Raw genomic sequence first — 25,393 nt, 5'->3', positions numbered from 1 at the left:
TGAAACCATCCCCCCCTGCCCCAGGTGATGCCTGAGCTCCATGGGAATACCCATGGGGGGACCCCAAAATTTCTGTCTCCCCTTTACCTCCTCAGCCCCTCTCAGATATTCCTAAAATCTCCTGCTTGCTGATTAGGCCATTCCCCGGCCCCTAGGAGGTGCCTCATCTCCCACACCCATCCATGAGGCTCCCAGCCCAGGAGATCCAGCACCCCATGTCCTGGGTGGGCAGCAAGCTATGCCCAAGCAGCCCAGGGAGATGGGATGCTGGGCAGGGGGCAAGAAGGGATGCTGGCAGAGCACTCCATGGAGAGCCAGCTCTGACCTGTGTCCACAGGAGGACAGGACAGGACAGGACACTGCAGCAAAGACCTATGGCTGGTAGTGCCTATGGCATGGGCACTCTCAGATGCTGAGTGCCAGGCTGAGCCCACTGGCCAGGTAAGAATGGGCCACAGGACACTTCCCTGGGAGCCTCGGTGTTACCACCTTTCCTCATCTCTCTGCCTGGGTACAAATGTGTTACAAATGTTTGCCAGGAGAAGCCGATGGCTGGGGAATGCAGGCTGGAGGCAGGAGCAAGGGGAGAGCTCCCTGCCCACCATTCCATCACATGTGATCATTGTCATTGTCCAGGTAACCTGTCAAAAAGAAAGTAAAATGGATTTTACACAAGCTTTGCTACGTGGTATGCCCCCGCTTCCAGGGCAGCACCACAACACCCCCGGATCCAGGAAGTTCATCCTGTGCTGCCTCCCCCCTGCCCCTGGATGGGGAGATTGAGCCCAGCTGCCCATCCGTGCTCCAGTTCATCTGGGGCAAGCAGACCCACCTGGCACCCCAGAGCAGCCTGGAACCTCATGGGGCCTGGAGCATCCTACTGGTGCCCCACAGGGTCTGAAACACCCCTGATGCTAGAGCAACCTGAGGTCTGGAGATCCTCTGTACCGGGACACCCTGAATCGGAGCATCCCTCCGAGGACTGGAGCATCCCTGATGCCAGAGCATTCCAGTGGAGGCCCCCAGAGCCTGGAGCATCCCGGCGCCTGGAGTATCCTTCCTTGATGCCCGCGGGAGGGCGCACGGAGCGCGGATCGGCCTCTCCCGGGCCGGGGGGGGGCAAGGGGCTGGGCCGAGCCCGTGTCCGCCCCGGCTGCGGCGTCGCACGGGGCCGCGCCGGGGCCATGGCGGTGGTGGAGGCGGCGGAGGCGACGGTGCCATGCCGGGTGCAGTACCTGGAGGACGGGGATCCCTTCGCCTTCGGCAGCTTCCCGGAGCCCCGACGAGCCCCGGTTTATGCCGTGGAAGAGGCGCTGGCCCTGGGAGCGCAGCTGCCCGCGCTGCACCGCCTGGTCGGGGCCCCGCTGCCGGTGAGCAGGGACGGGGGCGGCGGGGAAAGCACCGGGCGGGGATCGGGGTGGGGATTGCTGGAGAGAAGGGACCGAGGGACGAGGGATCGGACGGCGTGTCCCGGGCAGAGCTCCCGGTGTGAGTCACGGCGGGATTTGTGAGCCCCTGCGGGAGATGCCAGCCTCGGCCAGCCCCGAATGAGTCGGCGGGAGGAAGAGGATGTGCTGCTCAGAGCAGGCAGGAACCCTGGCAGGGGGAAGCAGCATGAGGGCAGACGTCCATCCCCGTGTTGTCGGAGCTGAGGCAGGCAGCGTGTTCCCCACTTCCACTCCGGCAGCCAGGAGCGGAGCGCAGCGGCTCCACCTGGGAGCCTTCCGGCGGCACCTGGAACTCGGGGAGGTGATGGTGGGGCCGGAGGGCCACCAGCTCCTGCAGCCCCTCATGTCACCGGTCCGGCAGCAGCTTTGTCACCAGAGAGCAGTACGGAAATTCGTGCTGAGCAATTTCCTTCAGCTGCGAGGAAGGCAGGAGGCCGAGTGTGAAGCGAAGCACCGTGTCTCGTTTGTGTGTCCTCAAGTCTGACTCGGGCTGGGAAGTGGAGGAGACAGGGGAGACAGGGTATCCTCCCTGTGTATCTCCTGTGAGTGTGATGCTCTCGGACCGTCCTTCTCAGGATGGGGACAGGCATGTTTTCTTCCTTAGGAACGGGGGACCCAGCAGAGCTCGGCGATAGCTGAGCATCTCCGACTTGCAGCACTACAGGAGGGCAGGGAAGGGAGGCAGGAACCCCGGCTGACTGGTGGATTTTGGAGTCAGAGATGGGGCAGCAGGAGGGGGAAAATCAGTTCAGTGTGCCTGACACTGAGCTTGCTGGCCTTCCAGGGGAGAGGGGATCACTTTGAAACCTTTGCCTGCATCAAAAAAAACCTCCCTTTTATTTCCCTTTTAATTTTTCTTGGAGCAAAGAAGCAGCGTCTCATGTCGTCGCCGTCATGGGATTTTTAGGCGGTGACTAAAGGGAGTTTGCTTGGGAACAAACAGCCGGGAGACATGACGAATGGAGCAAACTCAAATTTCAGACGTGTGCTGTGCTCCCTGGGCAGGAGCTGGCTGTAACGGGATCGCCAGCCCGGAGTGCTGCCATGGTGGCACGGGGCAGTGGGAGGGGGGAAGGGAGACTGGACACTGCGTTCTCGAGGGAGGGAGCGTTGCTAGGAGGTCCTGTGCCCAGCAGAAGTGTGTTGATCCTGGGATTTCAGGCTCTGTTCTCTGCCTAAGCCAAGCCCTGGATATTCTTTTCCTGGAGTTTTCCTGTATCATCCCATGACTCTTGGTGGAATCACAGGTGAACAGCCTGGATCCTGTTCTGGGTTTATAAACCAGATTTCTAGATTATATAGGTTATAAACGATGCTGCCTTTACCACACAGTGCTCTTTGAAGTGGCAAGGGCTGCAGAATATCCCACCTGACAAGCTGGGATGCTGGGTGGGGTTTGCATGAGCAAATGTGTTCATTGGGAGCCTCCCACACTGGGATTTACAGCCTGTGGAGTGAGGTCAGTCTCCCAAACCACCCAGTTCAGTTGAAAGTTCACTCTGAGAGCTGGCACCCTTGGAGCCATGCAGACGTTCCCCTGGCATGAGCAGCCAAAGCTTCCCCTGGTGCCTTTTGTGCCAGGTAGCACTTGGCTCCATTAATCACCACCCTAAAATTAGTAAATGAACAGTCGGACTTTTCCCAAGGAACTGGCTGTAAAAAAATTCAGCTGGGGATGCCTGGTACCAGGTTTGTCCTGCTGGACAGCATGCCTGGACCTGCAGAGCACTGGAAGAGGATGCAGCAGCCAGGAGGGAGCTGGGCTGGGGTACCCACATCATCATTGGAGGAAGACTGAGCCGCAGGCACCCAGGGGATGAGGATGAGCTGCCATGGGAGTCCCACCCTTGCTGGGCCCAGCTGAGCAGCTCCCTGTGCTGGGAGCTTAGAGATGATGAGCAAGAGGTTTCTGGTGCAAGCATCACTGCCTTGAATAGCCTGTCCTGCCCCATGACACCCTCGGTGCTTCCTCTCCTTGAGCATGACCTGTCACTGATGGCTTTTTCGTGCTCTCCGGGAAGTGTGTTTGTGCTTGGAAATACCTTCCTGCTTTGTTTGCTGCTGCTGCATTGTTTGCCTCCAGGCTGATACTATCTTCTCCGCTTTCCAGCATTTTTCTAGTACCCTTGGGTGATGCTTGGGCAGGGCGTGGGTGTTTTCCAAACCTCTGCAGGCAGGTTTTGACAGGGCAGGTTTTTTTGGCTGTCCTTTAAGTCCCCAAAGGCCCCTGCACTCCCTTGCCTCCCTTGAGCACTATCTCACCTCTGAATCTGGGGATTTTTCCAAACAATTGCAAAACCCATCAGGCTACAGTTTTGCATTCTCCTTCCTCCCCCGGAAATCTGGGAAGAGCAAATAGCTCTCTGGCCTCAGTGCCATGAGCTCGCTGAGAGCTCTTGTGCTCAATAGACTGCTGGTGGGGCAATCTCTGTGTGTGAAGTGCGCAATCCCCATCCCACAGCCCTGTTGCCCTCTGTTTCCTAACAGGCTTGAGGAGGGCTTTGGTGAGGGTCTTTGCCCCACTTAACCTCTGGAAGGCATGAAAGCAGCGAGGAGGGGTTGTCAGTGGCACTGAGTGCTGGTGCTCAGCAGCCCCCAGCACTGCCCAGCTCCCAACACGTTCCTTGCGTGGGTCCCGGGAAGGGAGCTGCAGCCAGGCATTCGTGCCATGGCTTTCCCAGGACACCAACTGCTGCCTAGGACTGGGGTTCTCCCACTGCCACAGGTCTGTTGAGCAGCAAGAGATCTGTTAATGAGCCCAGCTGGAGGAGCTTCCAGAAGGAAGCAAGTTTGCACTTCTGGGCTGACTCTGGGTGACCTCCAGAGATCCCTCCTGGCTTGGGTATTATTTTCTGCCCCCGTGATAAGGCAGTGGCAGTGTTCTCATCCATTTGCTGCCATCCATCATGCAGGAGTGGACAAGCACCTGGGTGCCCTGGCAGTGGACACCACTCAGCCCTGCAACTAAATTGTGGTGAATGTGCTTGGCAGGGGTTAGGGTTGGTCCTGTGGATGGCTTAGCTCTAGAAATCATCAACCCCTGTGTGTTTTGGGAGGATGAGCAGCAGCTAGTGATGCCAGGGCTCTCTGACCTGTCAGTGCCTTGTGTTTAACTGCTGCCTCCTATATGTAAATAATATATTTTTCATGTAATTTCCCCATAGTCTTTCTAGAAGAGCTGCAGCAATGTTGGGAAATTGTGGTTACTGCAAAAAGAAAGTGTTAGAAAAGGGGTAAAAGTGTTTCCTTTGCTGACAGATAAAGAGGATATTCACTGCCTGGCCTTGGAGCATCCTCCCATGTGGGGATGCCATGATAGGGGTAAGCAGGAAAATGTGATGCTGTGGTGGGTGGTGTGAGTTCATCTGTGCATGAATGATGTCTCCATATGGAAGGTGGGGAAGTTTCCATCACACCCAATTGAACCCTAGAATGGTTTGGGTTTGAAGGGACCTTAAAAAGATCATCTTGTTCCACCCTGCTGCCATAGCCGGGAAGACCTTCCATTAGACCTCTTGTTCCAAGTCCCATCTAACCTGGTCTTGAACACTTCCAGGGATGGGGCACTCATCACAGACAGAAACCTTTTCCAGGTCATTGGTCCTTGTTCCACATCAGGGCTGGCAGCAGTCATAGTGTCCTCAGCAAGACCCCAGAACCTCCCTGTGAATGGGTGAAGGACATCCATCCTGCATGGTGGCTGGGACTCCCAGGAGCCACGGGCTGGATGTGTGAGCGTGGGACATTCTCCTCTCCCAGCTCTGCTTTGCCCTCAAGTCCCCATTGCCCTCAAAGTCTGGCTCATTCTATAATGGTTTACCAGAGCCACCCTGCACTGGGAGCTGTCAGTAACCTGTGACCCCAACTTGCTGCCCTCAGCAGCATGACACTGAGATCCCAGCTTGATCCTACAGGGTATAAACCCCTTGATTGAATAACCCCTGGCCCTAGAGCAGTTGCTCTCCCTGGCATGGAAGTGCTGCCCAGGGTTTTTGGCAGGGCAGCAGGAGCCTGGGATGGCCTCTCTCCATCCCCAGGGAGGTCACAGCCAAGCCAGGGCCCAGTGCTTGGAGCTTCCCTAGTGGGAAACATTGCCAGGCTCACATGGGAAACGCGCAGGGTCAGGTCCCAGGGGCTTGGCCTGCCCCCGCCAGCTGGGACATGTCACCAGCCCCACAGGAGCTGCAGATGTTAACTCTGGCTTGCTGGGGCTGTGGCAGCCCAGAGAAGGCAAGACTTGTCTTTGAGTGCCTGGGTGGATGCAGGGATGCCTGAGGGAATGCCCAGGAGGCTGGCAGAGATGCCTGTGGGGATGCAGGGGTGGCCAGGAGGATACAGAGATGTCTGGGAGGATGCCCAGGAGAATGCAGGATTGGCTGGGTGGATGCAGGGATGCAGGACAGTCTGTCCCAGTGGAGGAAGTGAAGCATTCCCCAGTGAGCAAAGCCCATGTGGGGTCAGTGTTAGGGACTCACGCTGTGAAGGCAGAGCTGGCAGCCAGGAGTAGCTGCCCAGTGCCAGCAGCCTGTGTTTGCTGCACATTGCCATGGCTGGCTGGCATGGCCAGTGACCACAGGAGGTGGAGTGGGACACATCAATGTCCAACCCAACAACAGTGCCCTGCCAAATTGCCCATTATCAGGCACGGTCAGTATTAACTGCTTCAATGCATGCAGCATTTTACTTACCCTCTGGTATTAACATCACACAGTGAATTCATACGTGTGAGCTTGAGCACAGTGCTGGCGTGCAAGGAGATGGGAATGTCATGGAAAGGAATCCCAGTGAGATGCAAGAGCCATACCCAGTCTTGCTGTGGGATCTCCAGGGCCACAGTGGGGAAAGGCATTGATGGGAAAGGCAGAGAAGCTGTGACTGTTTCCATCTGAGCTCATCAGCCACAGGACTGCTCTTGGAGCTTTTGCAGTTTGGGGCTGATATTGAGGTGGAGTTTTAGATGGCTGATGGATCCCCACTTCTCTCCCCTATTGCTCCTTACGCTGCTTGCTCTTGTTTGAATCACAAGCACCTTTAATGATGGGTTTTTTTCCCCAGTTCTCAGTTCCTGCCATGCAGATCTGTTCCTCGAAGGTGGGGTGAGCAGGAGAGGGTGGGGCAGGGGAGTTGCAAATGCTTTAGGAGTAGATCCAGATGTGCAGTGGAGGCAGGCTGCTGGCACTGCCCTCCCTCTGCTTCTGCTCGTGCCTTGAGGGTGAATTGCCACATCCCAGAAGAGCTGCCTGGGTGCTGTGGGGCGCCTCATGGACTTTTGTGGGTGCCGTGCCCACTGGCTGTGCAGCATGGTCACTGTGCATGGACTTTCTGGGAAGATGCCCCTCACCCCCGCCTTGTCCCAGGGCTGTGCTTATCTGCATCCTGATGGAAGATGCCACGTGGCTCTGGGATGAGTCAGAGGGTGTGTCAGCAAGGGCACATTCCAGGGGTTTGCCCTGCTTTGGGGTGTCCCTGTCTGGGCTGAGTGCCTGACAGTTCCCCCAGACGCAGTCCCTGCAGGCAGGGGCAATTTGCCAGCCCTGGGAGGAGGCGGATCCTGCCCCAGTCCAGGCCCTGCTGACTAAGGGCAGCCCCAGGGAACCAATCAGCCTCTTGCCGTGGTTCCCACCCAGGGATTGCCAAGGAGCTCGATGGTGGCAGGACCACCCTCACTCAGCCTTTTTCAGCCTTTCCATGTTTCTCCACAATCCGCACCAGGAAGGTGCTGGGGCATCTCCCTGCAGAGCCAGAGACTGGGGATAGGTGGGTCATGCTACCCCTCTCCAGGATGTGTCTGCCAGCTGAGTTCAGTGTGGGCTGGAGGGTGACCTGGGAATGCTCTGGAAGCCAGAAGGTCTGTGGTGGGTATGGGCACTCAGCCTGGCTGTCTGCATCCCCAGCTGGAGGACTGCACGCTGCAGGTCTCACCCTCTGGACACTACCTGGACCTTGACTTGTCCCTGCTGGAACAGAAGGATGATCTGGAAGGTTTCTATGAGGAGGTCAGGTGAGGCATATCGGACACCTGAGTCCTGTGAGGACACAGGGACCCCACACATGTGTGAACACCATGGGCAAGGAGCCAGGGGCTGTGGTGATCCCACTGCAGGCACTCACACTGCATTTTCCTCCACCTTAGGAAGGGGAGACGGCCGACCCTGATCCTGCGCACACAGCTCTCCGTCCGAGTCCACGCCATCATCGGTGAGTCGGGGCTGCTCCCTCCTCCAGGCTGGCCCAGCAGCTCCACTGCCCCGGATGGTGGAGGTTTGGCCTCTGCAGTGAGTTTTGGCTGGAGTTTTTGTGATGGAGAGGGCTGTTCCCACCCATAACCCCTCCCAGAGATCAGGGGATGTGGTCCTCATGGGGCATCTGCTGGGTTAATCCCCTCCATCCTTAGAGATCAGGACTTTTGCCTCTCGGGCTGGGAGCCCACCACCCACTGCAGTTATTCTGGGTCATTCAGGCAAGCTCTAAATATAGCTGTGAAGACATAAACAAAGGGCTCTTGCGCAGCAGAAAGTGCTGCCATGGTTCAGACAGCCTGCTCTGAGGTCCTGCAAAATATTCAGGAGTCACAAGCCTTTTTTTTTGTCTTTGGCAAGGGGAAAACAAGCACTGAGCAGAGTGATGCCAGATGGGCATCAGCTGGCTGTGCAGGCTGTAGCTGAACCATGCAGGAAGGGGCAGGAAGCCCAGGGTCAGGGTCATGGTCATGGTCATGCTCTTTGCCAGCAGTTCCCAGGCTCTGTCTGAGCCCTGAGCTCTTCTGCTTTTCCTCCTGGCAGCTCTGCCTTCTCTCTCAGCTCTCTGACAGGCTGATAAGCAAGTGGAGGAGGCTGCTGGGACACTGTGTTTTACAGGGCATGTCAGGAAGACTACTTGGACATCTTGTTTTTGTCTTGTTACAGCTCTAAGCCTGACCCAAATAAGTTGGAAGGGGTGGCTAACTCAGTTTTTGCATGTAGGAAGTGCTGGCTCCCAATGGCTTTGGTGTCTTCATGTGGCCTTCCAGCTTCCCAATGTCCTGGCTGCTCCACACTGGCTCCTGCCTGCAGGCACCACCCCCATAAGCACATAGTCTCCAGCCCAGTGACAGTCCTGTCCCTGAGCAACCCGTGTCACTCTGCTGGCCTTTCCAGCCCCATCCTGTGCTTTTTCCCAAGCCTAGGATCTGCTGGGAACTCTGGAACCATGGCATGGCTATGCCCATGGCTTAAAGTAGCTCAACCTCCTGCCTGCTAAACCTTCTGTTTAGGTTCTGCACAGGAAACCAGAGGGGATATTTGTGTCATTGCTGGTCAGAAAAAGAGGGAAAAAAAAAGGAAATAGGAAAGTGGAAGGGCTGAAATATGTAGTTGTGGAACAGCAGCTGCTTCCAGCCAGTGTGTCCTGGTGGTGATGGCACAGGGACCAGGATCAGGATAAATCAGGATGCAGGGTTTTCCCAGGAAGCTGGGAACATTTGGGAGCCCTGGCTCAGCGGTGAGCCACTCACACCACATCTCTCCTTTCCTCCCAGAGAAGCTGTACAACTCGCAGGGCCCGGAGCTGCGGAGGTCCCTCTTCTCCCTGAAGCAGCTCTTCCAGGTGAGGTGATGCTGCTGCGGTGTGGGGACAGGGGCTCTCCCAGGGCTGGCTGCTCACCCTATACTGTGGGAACACTTGGCCTTCTCCCCACAGGAGGACAAGGACCTGGTGCCAGAGTTCGTGAACCTGGAGGGGTTGACGTGCCTGATCAAAGTGGGGGCAGAGGCTGACCAGAACTACCAGAATTACATCCTCCGGGGTTGGTATTTGGGCACAGGGCAAACTTCCTGAGCAGGTTGTCTAAAGAAGCTGTGGATGCCCTATCCCTGGAAGTGTTCAAGGCCAGGTTGGATGGGTCTTTGATGGAACCTGATCTAATGGATGGTGTCCCTGCCTGTGGCGGGGGAGTTGGAATGGATCTTTAAGGTCCCTTCCAACCCAAAGCATTCCAGGATTCTATACTTATCCCCAGGGAGGAAGGCTGGCATTCAGGGTGGGTGAGCCAGAAAGTCTACCAGGGCTATTCTGCCTTCCCAGCAGCCAGACACTGCACTTGCTGTGGTGATGCTGTACAGGGATGGGAATTCCCAAGCCCTGCCTGCTGCACCACCTGCCTGCCCACTCTGCCTTGCAGCCTTGAGCCAGATCATGCTCTTCGTGGATGGGATGCAGGGTGTCATCAACCACAACGAGACTATCCAGTGGCTGTACACGCTGTCAGGAAGCTCAGTGAGTGCCTGTTGCTCTTGGGGGGCTGCCTGTGCCCCCCCTTCCCTGCTTGTGGCTCTCCCCTTGCACCATCCCTCAGAGGATGTACTCTGCCTCTGGGCTTGGTACCCTGGTACCTTTGCTTGTGTTGGGTCCTGCTGCTCCCAGCCATCTGGAATGGGATCACCCAGGATTTGCAGACCTCCCCATCCTGATGACATTCCCAGGCACAGAACTTGAGTAAGACACTCCTGCTCCAGGTCCCTTCACAGTGCCTCTTGGCCATCACCCTCACAGCTGCAGGTCCCTGGCCCCACAGCAAAGCTCCCAGTCCTGGGGCCTGGGCATAGTCACCCACAGTGCCCCAGCAGCATGCTGGCAGGTTCCTGTCACTGCTGCTATCCCAGCTGCCATCCCTTGTCCCAGTTTCGCCTGGTGGTGAAGACAGCACTGAAGCTGCTCCTGGTGTTTGTGGAGTACACAGAGCCAAACGCCTTGCTGCTCATCCGTGCCGTCAATGCCGTGGACCAGGCAAGAGGTGAGTGCAGCTCCAGCCTCCTGTGAAGTCCCTGCTGGGGGACAGTGTCCCCTCCCAGCCTGCATGCCAGCTGTTCATGCCTCTTTTCCCAGGTGCCTGTCCGTGGTCCAACCTAATGGCCATCCTGGAGCAGCGCAATGGGGCTGACACGGAGCTGCTGGTGTTCACCATGACACTGATCAACAAGGTCTGTGGGGGTGTCCCCGTGGTGCCACACTGCTGGGGCTCAGTGTGGGTCACCCCAGTGCCAGCAGCACCTCTCTGATTCTGCCCAGACGCTGGCAGCCCTCCCAGACCAGGACACCTTCTACGACGTGACCGACTGCCTGGAACAGCAGGGCATGGAGCAGGTGGTGCAGCAGTATCTGAGCAGCAAGGGCACCGACCTCGACTTGAAGCAGCAGTTCACACTCTACGAGGTGAGCAGGCCTCCAGCAGGATCTGGCCATGTGCCACCTGCCTCCAGCAGGGAGGGTGAGTGCATGGGGTGGCAGGGATGCTGCTGAGCCCGGTGCCATGCCTCTGGTCCCTCCACAGAGTGCTCTCAAGCTGGAGGATGACATGGAAGAGCCGCCCCCAGGGGGACGCAAAGAGCGGAGGAGGACAGATGAGGGCCGACGTGGGTGGCGATCCCAGGGTGGCTCCCAGGATGCTGGTGCTGATACCCAGCCACTGCTGGGGTCTCGTGGCACTCCAAAGGAGGCCCCAGCTGAGGACACCCTGCCTGTCTCTGCACCAAGCAGCCCAGCAGAGTAAGTGCAGCTGGAGGTGGTCTGTGGTGGGCACCACGATGCTGCATAAGCAGCACTTGGATCCATTACTGGTGCCAGGGTGGAGAGCAGTCCTGTGGGACTGAAGTCCCTGTCAACTTCTTCCAGACCCTGTCCCACCAACATCTACAACAGCACATCCAGCATGCGGCTGGCCCTGGCGTCCCCCCCAGCTGAGAAGGAGCAGCCCCCAGGCCCAGGAGAGCGCAGTGTCTACAAGTAAGGAGCCAGGAGGGACTGGGTGCATGGAGGTCCCTCAAGACAGCAGGATGGGCTCCTAGGAGCATGAGGTGTGTCCATCCCAGGACACACATTGCCTTTCCCTGGGGGAAACAGTCTGGGAGGGCACTGGAGCTGGAGAGATGTATGAGGGGGCAGCAGGTATCAAAGGGTCCAGCCAGGGGCTCCAAGGCATCCTTTGGGCATTCACAGCTCTGCTCCAGCTCCTCCTCATTCTCCTCTCTGCCCATGCTTGCCCTCTTCTCTGCCCACTCTTTCTGTCTTTCCTTTGCAGGCTGCACCAAACTGCCCCTGTCTGGTAAGTGCCTGGGCTCTGCACGTGCGTGCTCCCTCCCAGCATGATCATAGAATCATAGGATCCTGGAATAGTTTGGGTTGAAAGGGACCTTAAAAGCCATCTAGTTCCAATGCTTCCACTAGACCAGGTTGCTCAAAGCATCCAGCCAGGTCTTACAGGGATGGGGCATCCACAGTTTCTCTGAGCAACCCACACCAGTGTCTCACCACTCTCAGGGAATAATTTCTTCCTAATATCCAATTTAAATCTACTCTCTTTCAGCTTAATGTATTATTAATTCTCCCTTGCCCTATCCTATGTTGCTCTGGGCAGAGCAGGCACTTGCACCGCCTTGCTGCCCCCATCCTTTGCTTCTCCCCTTCAAGTCCTATGTGTGGGACCCCCAACCTGCTCCCCCATCACCCCATAGGGTGTGGCATCCTCTGATCCCTGCTTTTGGGTGAGGTGTCCTTGCTGGGGGTGGCACAGCCTGCTCCAGGTGTCCTGGCCTGGTGCAGGAGATGATGTCCCATCTCTCCAGCACCCTATGCCACCTGGTGCCTGGGCAGGAAGGGACTCGCCAGGGCTCTCCTGGCTCCCTGTGAGCCCTGGGGCCATGGGGCAAGGGTTCCATGCTGGAGAGCTGCCAGGTGGGTGTGTGCAGGATGCATGAGCACCATGCCAGCAGTGGGGGCTAACCCCTGTTTTCCCTCAGGCGGGAGGATGCCCCATCCTTGCATGGGGACAAGCCTATTTTGAAGAAGTTTGAGTAAGTAGAGGCATGCGTGTGTCTCCAGGCATGCGCTTCCTTGGACTGGTACCCGGCTGGAAGTATCTGGGCTCCAGCCACACAGGGCATGAGGAGCAGGAGTGTGCCCTCAAGTCTCTGCCTTGGTGCCCTCCTGGGTTTTGCAGCTTTTGGATGAGGGTTGCAATGAGCACCAGGTCTGTTGGGACCATCTGGTGACAGCAGCACCCCGTTGGCCCAGCCATGGGGCCATCACCTCTCTCTGCAGGGCTCAGAGGAGGTTGAATCTTGGTGTCCCTGATGCAGTGTGGCCAGTGCAGGGGGTTTCTGTGCTGTGGGACTGGCTGTGCAGTGTGGCATGGCGTGGTTTGCCGGTTGGCCTTGTTGTCCCCATCCCTGCTTTGCTCCCAGCCAATATCTACCCCATCTTGCAGAGCTCGTTTTTTGGAGAACCTGGCTGCAGCCCAGAAGGAGAAGATCTCTTCCATGGCCAAGGGACGGCTCGATGTCCTCAGCGATGCTACTCTGGAGCATCCTACTGCTCTTGCATGGGAAAGAGACCACGGCACCCCTGATTCAGGGATGGAGCCACCCAGCATAAGTAGGTGCTGCCAGGGTGTGTTCCCAGCTCATCCCAGTCCCTGGGGTGGGGATTAGTGACCCCTTGGTCCTCATCCCACACCTGTATCTGTGGCATACAGAGCCCTGGAGGAGCTGGTGGTAACTCCTTGCTCGAAATGCCGGCATCTGAGCACACCCCACTGCAGAGCAGGACTCCAACTCCACATTGAGCCCAGCACCACCTGCCCCCTCCAAGCAGATTGTCCCAGCATCTCCTTCTCTCCCTGCAGGGTCTCGTTTGGCTCAATCTGACACCACTGACTCCTGCAGCACCATCTCCTCTGACACCAAGTTTATGCTGGACATGCTCTATGCCAAGGGCTCCTCAGAGTCGGGGAGGGAGAAGCTGTTCCATGAAATACCTTTATCCCCCCGGATCCAGGGCGAGGCAGAGAGGGACTCCAAGGGAAGTAGCAGCCAGGAACAGGAGAGTGCCCGGCTCCGTGGCAGGGCTCCAGATGGGCCAGTAGCCAGCGCCCATGCCAAGCTGGTACGTGCCATGTCCAGCATCGATGACGAGACCCACACACAGAAGCTGGAGAACACCCGCATGATGCCCATCAAAAAGGACACAGAGCTGACATGGGAGCGTTTGGAGACCATCCCCGTGCAGCTGAAGATCAAGGACCTGGACTTCACTGATTTGGGGGAAGAAGAAGATTTTGACATCCTGGACACGGGGCCAATGACCAATGGGTCTTTCCTCCATCCTGGCATTGAAGCAATGAGTGCTGGAACATTCATGGCTCCCCCTCCACCTCCTGCCCTCCCTGGTTGCCCACCACCACCACCTCCACCTCCTGCCCTCCCTGGTTGCCCACCACCTCCACCTCCACCTCCTGCCCTTCCTGGTTGCCCACCACCACCACCTCCACCTCCTGCCCTTCCTGGTTGCCCACCACCTCCACCTCCTGCCACCCCTGGTTGCCCACCACCTCCACCTCCTGCCACCCCTGGCTGCCCACCCCCACCAGGGCTGCCAGGTCCCTCAGCAACAGATGGCCCCTCCCAGGCCAAGAAGAAGAGGACAGTGAAGCTCTTCTGGAAGGAGCTGAAGCAGCTGGATGGAACTGTGGGGCCTGGCAAGTTTGGCATGGGGACACTCTGGGCATCCCTGCAGAATGTTGAGGTCAATGCTGCCAAACTGGAGCATCTCTTTGAGTCACGGTCAAAGGAAACACCATCCTCAAAGGTACCAATGAACACCATTGGCCAAGGGGACTTGAAGGGTGGGAGAAAGGCTGTAGGTTTCTGTGGGGACCCTCAGCATGCACTGTAACCCCTACCCTATGTCAAGGATGGGCACCAGAAGCCTGGAGGCTCAGTGGGGATAATTATGGGCAGTGAAGAGATTTGGTTTGGCTCACTGCCTGGTCTATGTTTGGTTCCCCGTGTTCATAAGTTCATGAAGGCGAGCCCTTTGCCTGGCTGTTCCCATCCATCCTGTCCTCTTTGCAGAAAGCCATTGATGGGAAGAAGGTGGTGGTGGTGTTGGACCCCAAGAGGAGCAATGCCATCAACATTGGCCTCACTGTGCTGCCGCCCATCCATATAATCAAGACAGCTGTGCTCAGCTTTGATGAGTTTGCAGTCAGTAAGGAAGGGATTGAGGTGAGCACAAAAGAAGCAAGCTCAGCTCCTCTGAGGTCCTCAGCAGGTCATTGCCCCAGGCTGGGAGATGTCCATGCCATGATGCCTGGGGTAACATATCCCATGTACAGAGTCTGACATATCCCTCTTTCCCTGCTCCAGAAAATCCTAACCATGGTCCCAACTGAGGAGGAAAAACAGAAGATCCAGGAGGCCCAGCTGGCCAATCCTGATGTGCCTTTGGGCACTGCAGAGCAGTTCCTGCTCTCTCTGTCTTCCATCAGTGATGTCACTGCCAGGCTCCAGCTCTGGGCCTTCAAGCTGGACTATGAGAGCCTGGAGCAGGTACGGAGCCGTGTACCCGTCTCTCTCCTGCCCTCCCATGGCTGGCACCCCAGCAGTGCTAAGCACTGAGCCAAGCATGTTTCTGGTGAGGACCAGTTGTATCCAAACATGGGAGGTACCACCCTGGCTGGGGATGGGCTGCAGGTCCTCAAGGGCTTGGATTGATTAGGAGGTGGTTATCCTCATGGGTGAATGCCGAAGCTCCCAAGGGAGAGAGTGACCAAGGAATCTCACCTGCTTTTCCCCTCACCCAGGAGATTGCAGAGCCACTCTTTGATCTGAAGGTAGGCATGGAGCAGCTGGCCAGAAATCACACATTCAAGTGCATCTTGGCCACACTGCTGGCCATGGGCAACTTCTTGAATGGTTCCCAGGTGAGGAGCAGGGTGAGGACCCGCCGTGGTGTGTGGGCACCCAGAAGGGTCTGTGGGGAGGTACTGGTGGGGACCCAGTGGGTTTGCAGACTGGAGGTCTGCTGGAGTAGGGAGGAGTCCCTGCTGAGTCCATTGGGTTTCAGAGCAGAGGCTTTGAGCTTGGCTACCTGGAAAAGGTCTCGGAAGTGAAGGACACAGTGCACCGGCAGTCCCTGCTCTACCATCTGTGCCAGATGGTGGTAGAGAAGTTCCCAGAAACCACTGACCTCTACTCAGAAATTGCCTCTATCACCCGCTCTGCCAAGGTGAGGCAACGCAGGTGTCACACGGGCAAGGGGAGGGTGTGTGTCCTGTGGCTGCCCAGCTACACCAGTATGGCCAAGGACTGACATCTCACTCATCAAAGGTTGACTTTGAAGAGCTGGCCAACAGCCTGGTGCAGCTGGAGCGGAGGTGCAGGGCCTCCTGGCACAACCTGAAGGTGATTGCCAAGCATGAGACCAAGCCAGTGCTGAAGACCAAGCTGACAGAGTTCCTCAAGGACAGCACCCAGCGCATCATTGTCCTGAAGGTGGTGCACAGGCGTGTCCTCAACAGGTTGGTGGCTTAGGGACACAGCAGAAACCTTGCAGTTCCATTGCTGGCACTCTGTGACTGACTTTCCCATAGGTTTCACTCCTTCCTGCTGTACCTGGGGTACCCAGTGAGCGTGGCACGGGACATGAAGGTGACATCCATCTGCAAATTGCTGCAGGAGTTTGCCCTGGAGTACCGCACCTGCTGGGAGCGCGTCCTGCAGCAGCAGAAGAAACGCGCCGCCCACCGCGAGCGCAACAAAACCCGGGGACGGCTCATCACCGAGGTACGGGGACACTCAGCTGGGTGCCACCAGGAGGTGATGCTCCCCATGTCCCCAACACCAACCTCTCCTTCCATTGCAGACCGAGAAATTCTCTGGCATTGCTGAGGCAGTTCTGCCGCCTGCCGTGGTGTCCAGCAGCCCCAGGGAGCAGATGGAAGCAGGTCATGAGAGCATGAAGATTGTGCTGACTTTCCCCACAGATATCCCTGCCCGCCGCAGCCGAGGCAGCCAGGGTAGGAGCAGAATGGCAAAAGAACACAAGGAATGCCCAGCTGGTTGGGAATGGCTGGTGCCAGCATCCTCATTGTCCCCATGCAGGAACAGGGCATGGCACTCCAACCCAGGGCTCTCCAGCCCAGGAGGATGTTCCCAGCTCCCCCGATGATGCTTCAGATGAAATCATGGACCAGCTGGTGAAATCTGTGACTCACAATGCCAACCCCCGACCCTGCCCTAACAAGGAGCGCAGGAGGTCCCGTGGCAATAGAAAGTCCTGTAAGTCCCATCTCTCAGTCCTTGTGCCCTGTTCCATCTCTGTTCCCATGCTCTGTCCCGGTACTCTGTCCCATCTCCATGTCCCTGACCCATCTCTACGTCCCTGCCCAGATGCTTTTTCCCAGCTCTGTGTCCCTGTCCCCTTACCCATTCCCATCTTTTTGTCTCTGTTGCTATGGCCTGTCCCATCTCTATCTCTCTCTTCCCAGTCCCCATACTCCCTCTCATCTCTGTTCCTGTCTTCTGTTCCATCTCTATGTCTCTATACTCTGTCTGTATGCCTCGTCTCATCCCCATGTCTCTGTGCTCTGTCCCCATGCCTTGTCCTTTGTGTCCTTGTTCCCATGCCATGTCTGGCTTCTTCCCATGGGCCACCCATGACTTGCCATGCTGAGCCCACCAGACAGGATGTACCCTGAGACCGGTCCATGCCACAGGCCCATTACCCTGGCCTATCTGGACAGGCCCCCAGTGCATGGGGACCCTGGCACCCAGTGCTGCTTGTGCTGCGAGTGCCACACTCTCCTCTTCCTGCAGTGCGGCGGACGCTGAAGAGCGGGCTCAGCGAAGACCTGGTGCAGGCGCTGGGCCTGGGCCGGGCACCTGGCATGGAGGTTTGAGGGGGCCGAGGGGGCTCTTGCTGCTCCCCACTGCCAGCAGCCCCAGGGCAGGACGTGGTGGCAGCCCCTGCGGTTCCAGGATAGGCACACTCCGCACCTTTGGCCTCGCCTCACTTTTCCCTGCTAGCCTCCAGTTCTCAGAGGTGCAGGCAGCAGGATGGGAGCGATGCCCCAGAGCTGCTCCATGCCGACCGGGATGGAGGATGCTCTGCACTCATGCTTGGAGGCTCGAGGTTCATCTTCTCAACAGTATTAGAAGGGTCAAGGGGCTGGACCCAGACCCCCTCTGGGAACTAGGTCTGGCCCATGGCCGCTGTGGCAATAAAATGATCTGATATGCTGCCAGTGTCTCTTGTTCCTGTACCTGAGAGGCCAGAATGATGTGATACTCCCTCCCTGGCCAAGCCAGTATCCCTTCTCCTGTATCCTCAACCCTGCTGCCTGGGGCAAGCACTCAGCCAGCCCTGTAGCTTGTAGGCACCATTGTCCCTCTGGGGACAGCACAATCCCCTCTGTAGCAGGACAGCTGGGGGACTTTTCCGGAAGGAGCAAGGACTGCTGCCAGTCTCAAGGCTGCATGCTCAAGGACAGGAGCAGCAGCTTGAGCACAAGGCCACAGCACTGTAAAATTGTCTCACACCTCACCTCTCCTTTACAAACTTGTCCTGGGGGGTTTAGTGAGACTCAGACCTAGGTGAGAGGAAGAGTGGTTGTTCCCCTCTAGGAACAGGTCCAGGGCACAGCAGCCATGCGTCCCCCCAGCTGCAAGCCTCAGAAATACCTTTGCTTGGCAAAGACAGGCTGCCTGTTCCTGTAAATGCATCAAGAACAGTATCCACCTGTCCCCATGGGAGCCTGGGAGATGTTCCTGCCACCTCCTGTCCCAGTGTGGCTCATGCCATGCCACAGATGAAACCACACACTGGATGCTGACTGTGATGCTCCTCACAGTGGGCACCATTTCTGAACATCCCCCTCTGCCAGCTGTGGTGTTTTGGGCATTGTCACCTGTAGTGGCGGCATCTGGGAATGGTGTCATGTCATCCATCACGATAACTCCACCTCAGCACTGCCCTGGTGCTGCCTCCAGCCCTGAATCCCGCACAGCAGGTCTCTGTGGCTTTCAAAGAATGAAGAAAAACTCCACTGGGCAGGGCAGCTTTTTCCTCCTGGCTATCTCTGCCCAAGGTTGTTCCTCTCCCACGAGGCTGGACATGCCAGCCTGCCCTGGCTTGCAATGTGTCTGAGATCCTCCCGAGTGGCCGTGAAAGCAGCAAGATGCCACACTGAGAGCTGCAAATGTCCCAGAAGTGCCTCAAGATACGGTCTGGCTTTCCTCCCCTCTGGATGCTTGACATGGAGCTGCAAAGACAGGACAAAGAGGTTATGATAGACAACAGTGAGCCACAGGAGTGAGAGAAAGGAGAAAGGGGTAAGAAAGCATCTTTTTGACCCCTTGAACCTGTTCCAGGTGCCTAAAATGGCATTACACATGTGACAGCCCCAGGACTGTTACTCCTGAGGGCTTGCTGGGGGAAACTGGGGCAGGGTGCAGGGGAACATGTTTGGGTTTTTCCACCTATTTTTTTTCCAGCCTTGGTGTTATTTCCAGGATTCCCAGCCTGGCCCTGGACACATGCTGCCCTTGAGCGGCGCCTGAAGTGCTTGTCTTGGCCACAGCACGAGTGATTTATGCCAGAAATATGACAGGTAGGGGTGACCCCCGAGAAGGAGAGGGGGTGACAGGATGATGGAGGCACCTTTGCAAGCTGTGGGCAGTTTGGGGCAGTCAGACAAGGCTTGGTGGGGACCTGGGACACGTGTGGCTTCAGGCAGGACCAACAGAGATGGGGCTGGGATGCTGCACCCCAGCGGAATTCTCGAGGTGGGATGAAGTGAGCCTGCCAGGGCACACAATGGCACCCAGCACCTCCATTCCTTTCTCCACCTCCATCCCTGCCTCCATCCCTGCATGCCTCCTGCCCATACCAGCCCGGGACAGCGAGCTGTGTCTTGCTGCCACGAGGGGGCACGGTGGCCACACGCACGGCGAGGCCACCCTAAAGGACGCTTCATGTCCCGAAAGGATGCCCCGTGTCCCGGCGTTCTTCAGGGACTCGCCCCTGGCCTTCAGTTTGTTGTTCTCCCCAGCCTGGCACCCGGCAGGGCTGCACCCTGCTCCCCCTACCCAGCGACACAGCCTGCCTCTTTCATGTCTCCTGTTGAATGACAGCCTCGTCCTTGGTCCTGGCTGTTTGTCTGGCTGGCAGGGACAGGCTCCTGTCCCCTGTGATCAGCTGTGTCTCCAGGACTTGTCCCTGGCCCCCATCCTGCCCTGGCCAGGCAGTGGGGAGGAGCAGGGGACAGCAGGAATGAGCCTGGTTCCACTTTATGTTGCGTTTAGGCTTCCACCTTTACTGTCATAGATGTTCCCTGTCTTCTCCATTCCATCTTTTCCAGGGGACTGTCCCAGCACAGGGTCCTGTTTGCTGCCACACTCAGGTTAGCTCCTGCTTCATGCTACATGGGCATGTTACTACTGCCACCTCCAAGCTCAAGGTGGGGGATTGCCTGTGGTCCTGACCTCATGGTTGCCAAGAATCCTCACCACTTTGTGTGGGAAGCACAATTCTTACCAGTAGACAGCACAACCTCTCTTTTCTTCCCAGGTGTGAGCCATCTTGAGTAGTTCTTGCAAATACTAGTGCACCCTGGCTACCTTCCAGAAGCATTGTGATCATCTACCTCCCCAAAAAATTCCTCCTCCTGCCTCAGCTGGAGGACACCTACTCTACTTCCTGGCCTCAACCCTCTTAAGCAACTTCAGGTTGACAACATGCTCCATTCTGCAATCACCTTCCCCAGCAGGATGGAGGCGTGGGATGGGAACCAGGTCACAGTTGCTGTGACCTACTGCCCCCTTCCCCAGGAGCAGAGGGAGCAGGATGTCACCTGCAGCGTGGCCCAGTCAGCTTCTCCTGGCATCTGTCTTGTGGCCGAGGGGGAGACACATTTCCCCTGTCCCCATCACCTCAGTGTTGAGATACAGACTCTGTAATGGGCATGGAAGAGATGGGAGGTTGATGTGGGGCTGGCAAAGCAAGTCTGGCATGGGTACCACACATAACCCCAGGAGAACGCTAAGTACTAGTGGAGATGGAATCACTGCAGAGTATCAGTTTCATATCCACGCTGAAGGAATGAGGTCCCTGCAGTCCAAAATCAGCTCTGGGTTGGGGAACCATGGTGCAGAAAGCCTGGCTGGCAAAGGCTGTGCAGGCAACAGTGACACAAGGTCCTCACCAGAGCAGAAGGTGAAACCTCCCAAAGCCATGAATGCGCCTGGAAATGGAGCTGGGGATCGTGTGCAGCCTGACAAAACAAGTCAGAGGCAGGAATGTTCCAAAGACTAGGGGTTTGGGAAGAGCCAGACCCAGGGTCAGGGCTTGGCTGAATGCTCCATACTGCCAGCAAGGCTATCCTGAGGAGCATCCCTGGTACTCTGCAAAGGAGCTGCTCCAGCCACAGCACCCCAGGAGCAAGGAGGTCCTGCCCAGCCACTGGGGAAAGGTTTGGGCTGTGCCCACCATCCAACTGAGGTGCGTGGAAACCCCCTACAGATGGAGGATCAAAGTCTGGGTCTCAGGCAGATTCCACCAACATGGCATCAGATGCAGCAGACAATGGGCACCAATGGTCACCTGTGATTTACAGCTTCAAAATACAAGGAAAGACCAAAAAAAGGCCTTTGTCCATTGAGCTGGAAACAAGGAATGAAAAATGCTGGGGAAGAAGAGGAAGAAGACCCCAGAACAAAGAGCTAAGGTGGCTCCATGGAGGCTGAGGCTGGCTGTGCCATGGGAAGTGCCTCCAGGCTGCGTTTTTTAGACTCGGTTTCCCATGCCTTAGGTTTGGGAAAGGATCACAGGGATGTTGGGCGCTGGCTTAGCTGAATCACAGCCACCTGCTGATCCCCGCTGCCCAGAAAAGAATGCCACAATAACAGAGCTCCCGCTACAGTAGCAAAGTTCAACCAGAAACCAGACAACCACCAAGTTCAGTAGCAGGACACAAATATTTGGTGCCAGGAGTAATCAATCACTGTTCTCTGCAAGATGCTTTGGGGAAAAATGAGAGTTAATTCCAGGTGGTGCAACAGCCTTTGTCACCCCTGAACTGTCTCCAGCCCCAGATGCCAATGGGCTCCAGTGTCTCACATCGTCACCATGAAGGATGAACCCCTGTCCATTCAAGGGCACTTTGAGGACGTTGTGTGGGAGACAAGGAGCACCCCGTGCTTTAATGCAGCATCCCCTTTCCTGTGGATTTGACAGTCCATGGCAGGTACCCAGCTCCCAAGTGACACTGAAGGAGGCTTCAGCCCCATGGTGCCCTCTCCTGAGACAGCTGGTCTCAGGGAAGGACTGTACGCCATGGCATGTGTGAGGAGGAAAGAGATGGCACAAATATCCATCAGCACTGAACAGGCAAAAGTACCCTGTTAGGCGCTTGCCTGGGTGGTGTTTCCTGAGGAGATAATAGCCCTGGAAGAAGGACTTGCTGTTTTGAAGAAGATTAAGTACCTGTGGCAGCAGCATGTGGATGAATCACAACCCTCATGGGCTTAGAGCCCCTGGAAATGGCTTATGGCACTTTGAAAACAATGTCATGAATCTTCTGCAGATCAGATTAGGGAGTGAAACAATTATCTCAAAACCTGTTAGTCATGGGAGGCTCCAGGAGCTGGAGGAACAGCCTAGGGCAAGGGGAGCACTAGGAAGATGTGGTGTGTGTGTGTGTCCCCCCTCCCTGGGACCTGCTTGAGCAGCCCCAGGAAAGGTGTGGGAGGTGGCTGTGGTTGAACCAGCCCCGCTTCCCCTGTGAAAGATGAGCTGTAATTAGCAAAACGGGTACGGAAGAGCTCAAGTAGGTCAAAAGGTAATGGGGCTATCACCGCGTTTCCCAACAGCTCGGTGCGGCTGGGAGGCACCCTCGGGGTTGGGCAATGGGCAGATGAACAAGGCCAGGCACTGTCTTCAAGGGAAGAGCCACCAGGCACCCTGACTGCACACCAGCCTTTTGGGGAAGCTGGGGAGCGGCCAGAGACAGAAAATGGTGCTGCTGGTCCAGCCCCCCTCACAGGACTTGTGGTGAGAAAACCCACAGAAAGCCCTGACTGGTGTGACAAGGAACACCATGGCTATCTACAAACCCATCTTGAGGTGTCCCACAAGAAGGGCAACCTGAGACCATGTGTGAGGAGATCTGGGAAGGATGGATGGATGGATGGATGGATGGATGGATGGATGGATGGATGGACATCCAACCCAGCTCTCAAGGGGTTGTGGAAATTCATGTCGCAATTTGAGAATGCCCACATCTACCCTCTGTGAAACACCAACATGGGTACAGACTCTACATTCTGTCTGTCCCTGCAAAGCACCATATCCCTCACCCCACTCCCTTGCATGCCCCAGCACCTCTAGCTCAGCCAGCACAGTGAGGGATGGCCTCTCATGGAAAACAACATTTCTCCAACAGGATTTTTCAAACACCAGTGAAGTGATGTGTGGTGAGGTTTAACTAGGTCCTCTTCAGGGCCCAAGTTCCCTGAGGCTCTGCTTTGTGGCCACCTCTATTGCAATATTTTCACCAGGTTCAGTAGCCCAGGGCTGCAAGCAAGCAGATTCCTGTGGGAGAGCCCGCGGCCATGCTGTTGGAAGCATCCCTCCTCCTCCTCTACCTTGCTGGCTTCCCAACATTCCCTTGAGCACTTCAAACTCAGCTGGGTGACACCACCACACCCCAGCCAAACCACCCCAGCCTGTTTGACGCTGTACTTCGGCAGTCGTTGCCATCCCCACTGATGAAATGTGTTTTTCTGCCTGTACCAGGGAGGCTGCTTCCAACAAGGATGGCACAGGCATCCCTGGCATGTGCCACCACCACAGTAAGGCTCGGGGGTCTGGTGGGGCAGCCAGTGCTGATGGCAGCACAGCCGGCAGGGCCCGGCTCTGCCAGAAAGGGAGAGCGGTGTTGATGATGCACGTGAGAGCCCAGGCAGAGAGTGCCGAGAGTCAGGCCCACGGCAGGGGCGCACGAAGGATCATCGAGGACGGAGACTTGGTGAAATATTAAAGCAGGTGCTTAATAAAGCGAGCCCAGTGGCAGCAATTACCCTGTGTAATTAACCTGGGAAGGAGAGGACTTTGCCCCCCAGCCAGGTAGTGCAGGGAGCTCCTGCCAGCAGCTGCTGGAGGTGGCACAGACCTGGCACCCAGCACTGCATGGCAGGGCTTCCCCAAGCTTCACTGAGGCAAGCCAGGACCTGACCTCCCAGCATGGCTCGCTTTGCTGCAGTCCTAGAATAACACCAGGTAGGTGAGTGGCAGAGTGCTGTCTGTTCTAGGTGCTGAGAAATGGTTTGGGATCCCCCTGGAGTCATTGCCCCCAAGTCACAGAGAGCAGCTGGGGGCGATTCACACCTCACCTGCCTGCCCCAGGCACTGAGCATGGCTGGCTAAGGCACCAGGACCTGGACAGCCCAGTGCTCCTACAGTGCTGCCCCAGCAGGGTCTGAGGGCACTGCCCTGTGCAGGGAGACCTGATTGAGGGGTGGCCCTGACGGTGGCCATGCCCTGTGTTCACCCAGTGGGGTGTGGGTACTGATGGCACTGGTTGTGGCTTGGGCAGCCTCCCTCCTGCTAAGCCACCCTGGATGCAATGCCACTTTTTGCCAGGAAGATCTGTCTGGACAGGCACTGAGCCAAGCTGTGCCAGGCCAAACCAAGCTGTGCTGAGCTGAGCTGAACCAAGCTGAGCTGAACTGTGCTCACCCAGGTAGCACAACATGCTGAACTGTGCCGAACAAAGCTGAGCCGAGCTGTGCTGTAGGTGCAGCATAACCAAGCCATACTGAACCAAGTTGAACCATACTGGACTGAGCTGAGTCAAGCTGAGCTGTGCCTACATAGGCAGCATGATGTCCTAAGCCATGCTGAGCTGAGTCATGCTGAGCCATGCCAAGCTCTGCCGGGTTAAGCCGTACCTGTTTAGGTAATATGATGTCTCAAGATGTGCTGAGCCAAGCCAAGCTGTGTCAAGCTGAGCTGTGCCTGCCTGCAAGGTGGCATCTTGTCCTGAGATGTGCCAAGATGAGCTGAGCCGTCTTGTACAAGGCATGACATCCCAAACTGTGCTAAGCCAAGGTGAACTGAGCTGTGTCTGCCTGGGTGTCTTGAGCTGTGCTGAACCGAGCTGAGCTGAGCTGAATTGCACCTATCTAGGTGGCATAATGTTCCAAGCTGAGCTGAACCGAGCTGTGCTGAGCTGAATCATGCCTACTGAGGTGCCACAATGTACTGAGCAGGGCTCAGCTGAGCTGAGCTTGGCCAGGCCAAGCTGATTTGTGCCTTAACTGGGTGGCATCGTGTCCCAAGCAAGACTGAGCCATGCTGAGCCATGTCAAGCTGAGCTGAATCATGCCTACTGAAGTGGCACAATGTCCTGAGCTCAGCTGGGCCAAGCCAAGCCAAGCCGAGCCGAATCTGGCGCATCATCATGTCCTGGTCTGTGCCGAGCTGTGCCTGTCTGAGTGGCATCATGTCCTGAGCCATGCTGAGCTGAGCTGTGCATATTGATGTGGCATGCTGTCCTGAGCTGCTCTGAGCTGAGCTGTGCCAAGCTGGACCAAGCTGAATTGTGCCTACTTAGGTGGCAAAATGTCCTGAGCAGGGCTGAGCTGACCTAAGCTGCGCTGACCCGAGATGAGCCATGTCTACTGAGATGGCAAAATGCTCCAAGCTGTGCTGAGCTGAATCTACTTGGGCGGCATCATGTCCCTAGCTGAGCTGAGCTGTGCCATGCCAGACTAAGCAACACTGAATGCACCTACCTAGGCAGCACAATATCCTGAGCAGGACTGAGCCAAGCCAAACCGCGCCGAGCCGAGCAGAGCCAAGCCGTGGCTACGCAGGCAGCACGATATCCCAAGTCGTGCCGCGCAGTACCACGCTGAGCCGAGCCGAGCCAGCCGAGCCGAGCAGAGCAATGGGTACCAAGGTGCTCCGCCTTCCCCCTCCCCGGGCGCCGGTGTCGGAGCCGCTCCCGGTGCCCGCGGCTCTCGGTGCCCCGGCGGCTCCCGGTGCCCGGCGCTCCCGTCCCGCCCGTCTCCCATTGGCGGCGGCCGGTCCCGCCCCGCCCCGCTCCCCCGCCGGGCGGGTATAAACGGGCG

At 57.0% G+C, this 25,393-nt stretch overlaps 1 protein-coding gene and 1 long non-coding RNA gene across 3 annotated transcripts; one reads left to right on the top strand and one right to left on the bottom strand.

Annotated features, from left to right (window-relative positions):
* The first annotated feature begins 1,117 nt into the window (after nucleotides 1–1,117).
* FHOD1 (formin homology 2 domain containing 1) lies at nucleotides 1,118–17,500 on the top strand. Of its 2 annotated transcripts, XM_086847901.1 has the most exons (24): nucleotides 1,129–1,370; nucleotides 7,343–7,449; nucleotides 7,582–7,646; nucleotides 8,965–9,032; nucleotides 9,126–9,231; nucleotides 9,607–9,701; nucleotides 10,107–10,218; nucleotides 10,311–10,405; nucleotides 10,494–10,637; nucleotides 10,756–10,970; nucleotides 11,097–11,207; nucleotides 11,503–11,526; nucleotides 12,221–12,274; nucleotides 12,688–12,854; nucleotides 13,105–14,066; nucleotides 14,333–14,485; nucleotides 14,627–14,809; nucleotides 15,064–15,183; nucleotides 15,327–15,488; nucleotides 15,590–15,780; nucleotides 15,853–16,045; nucleotides 16,125–16,278; nucleotides 16,364–16,540; nucleotides 17,078–17,500. In XM_086847901.1, exons 1-24 carry the CDS (start codon nucleotides 1,185–1,187, stop codon nucleotides 17,158–17,160), a joined length of 3,927 nt encoding a protein of 1,308 aa, XP_086704027.1. In that variant the 5' UTR covers nucleotides 1,129–1,184; the 3' UTR covers nucleotides 17,161–17,500. The 2 variants fall into 2 exon arrangements, with proteins under 2 accessions (XP_086704026.1, XP_086704027.1); XM_086847900.1 differs by lacking the exons at nucleotides 11,503–11,526; nucleotides 12,221–12,274 and having other exon boundaries at nucleotides 1,118–1,370.
* LOC147650869 (uncharacterized) lies at nucleotides 14,232–25,277 on the bottom strand. Its single transcript, XR_015275487.1, has 2 exons — nucleotides 25,055–25,277; nucleotides 14,232–18,522 (listed from the first exon to the last, which is right to left on the bottom strand). It is a non-coding gene; the product is annotated as an uncharacterized LOC147650869 (long non-coding RNA).
* Between the last annotated feature and the right edge of the window lie 116 nt (nucleotides 25,278–25,393).

The sequence above is a fragment of the Cyanistes caeruleus genome, chromosome 12, assembly GCF_971803275.1.
Source record: "Cyanistes caeruleus chromosome 12, bCyaCae1.hap1.1, whole genome shotgun sequence".
Taxonomy (NCBI): domain Eukaryota; kingdom Metazoa; phylum Chordata; class Aves; order Passeriformes; family Paridae; genus Cyanistes; species Cyanistes caeruleus.
Note: the sequence above shows the minus strand (reverse complement) of the source record. Positions and strands in the feature narration are given on the sequence as shown.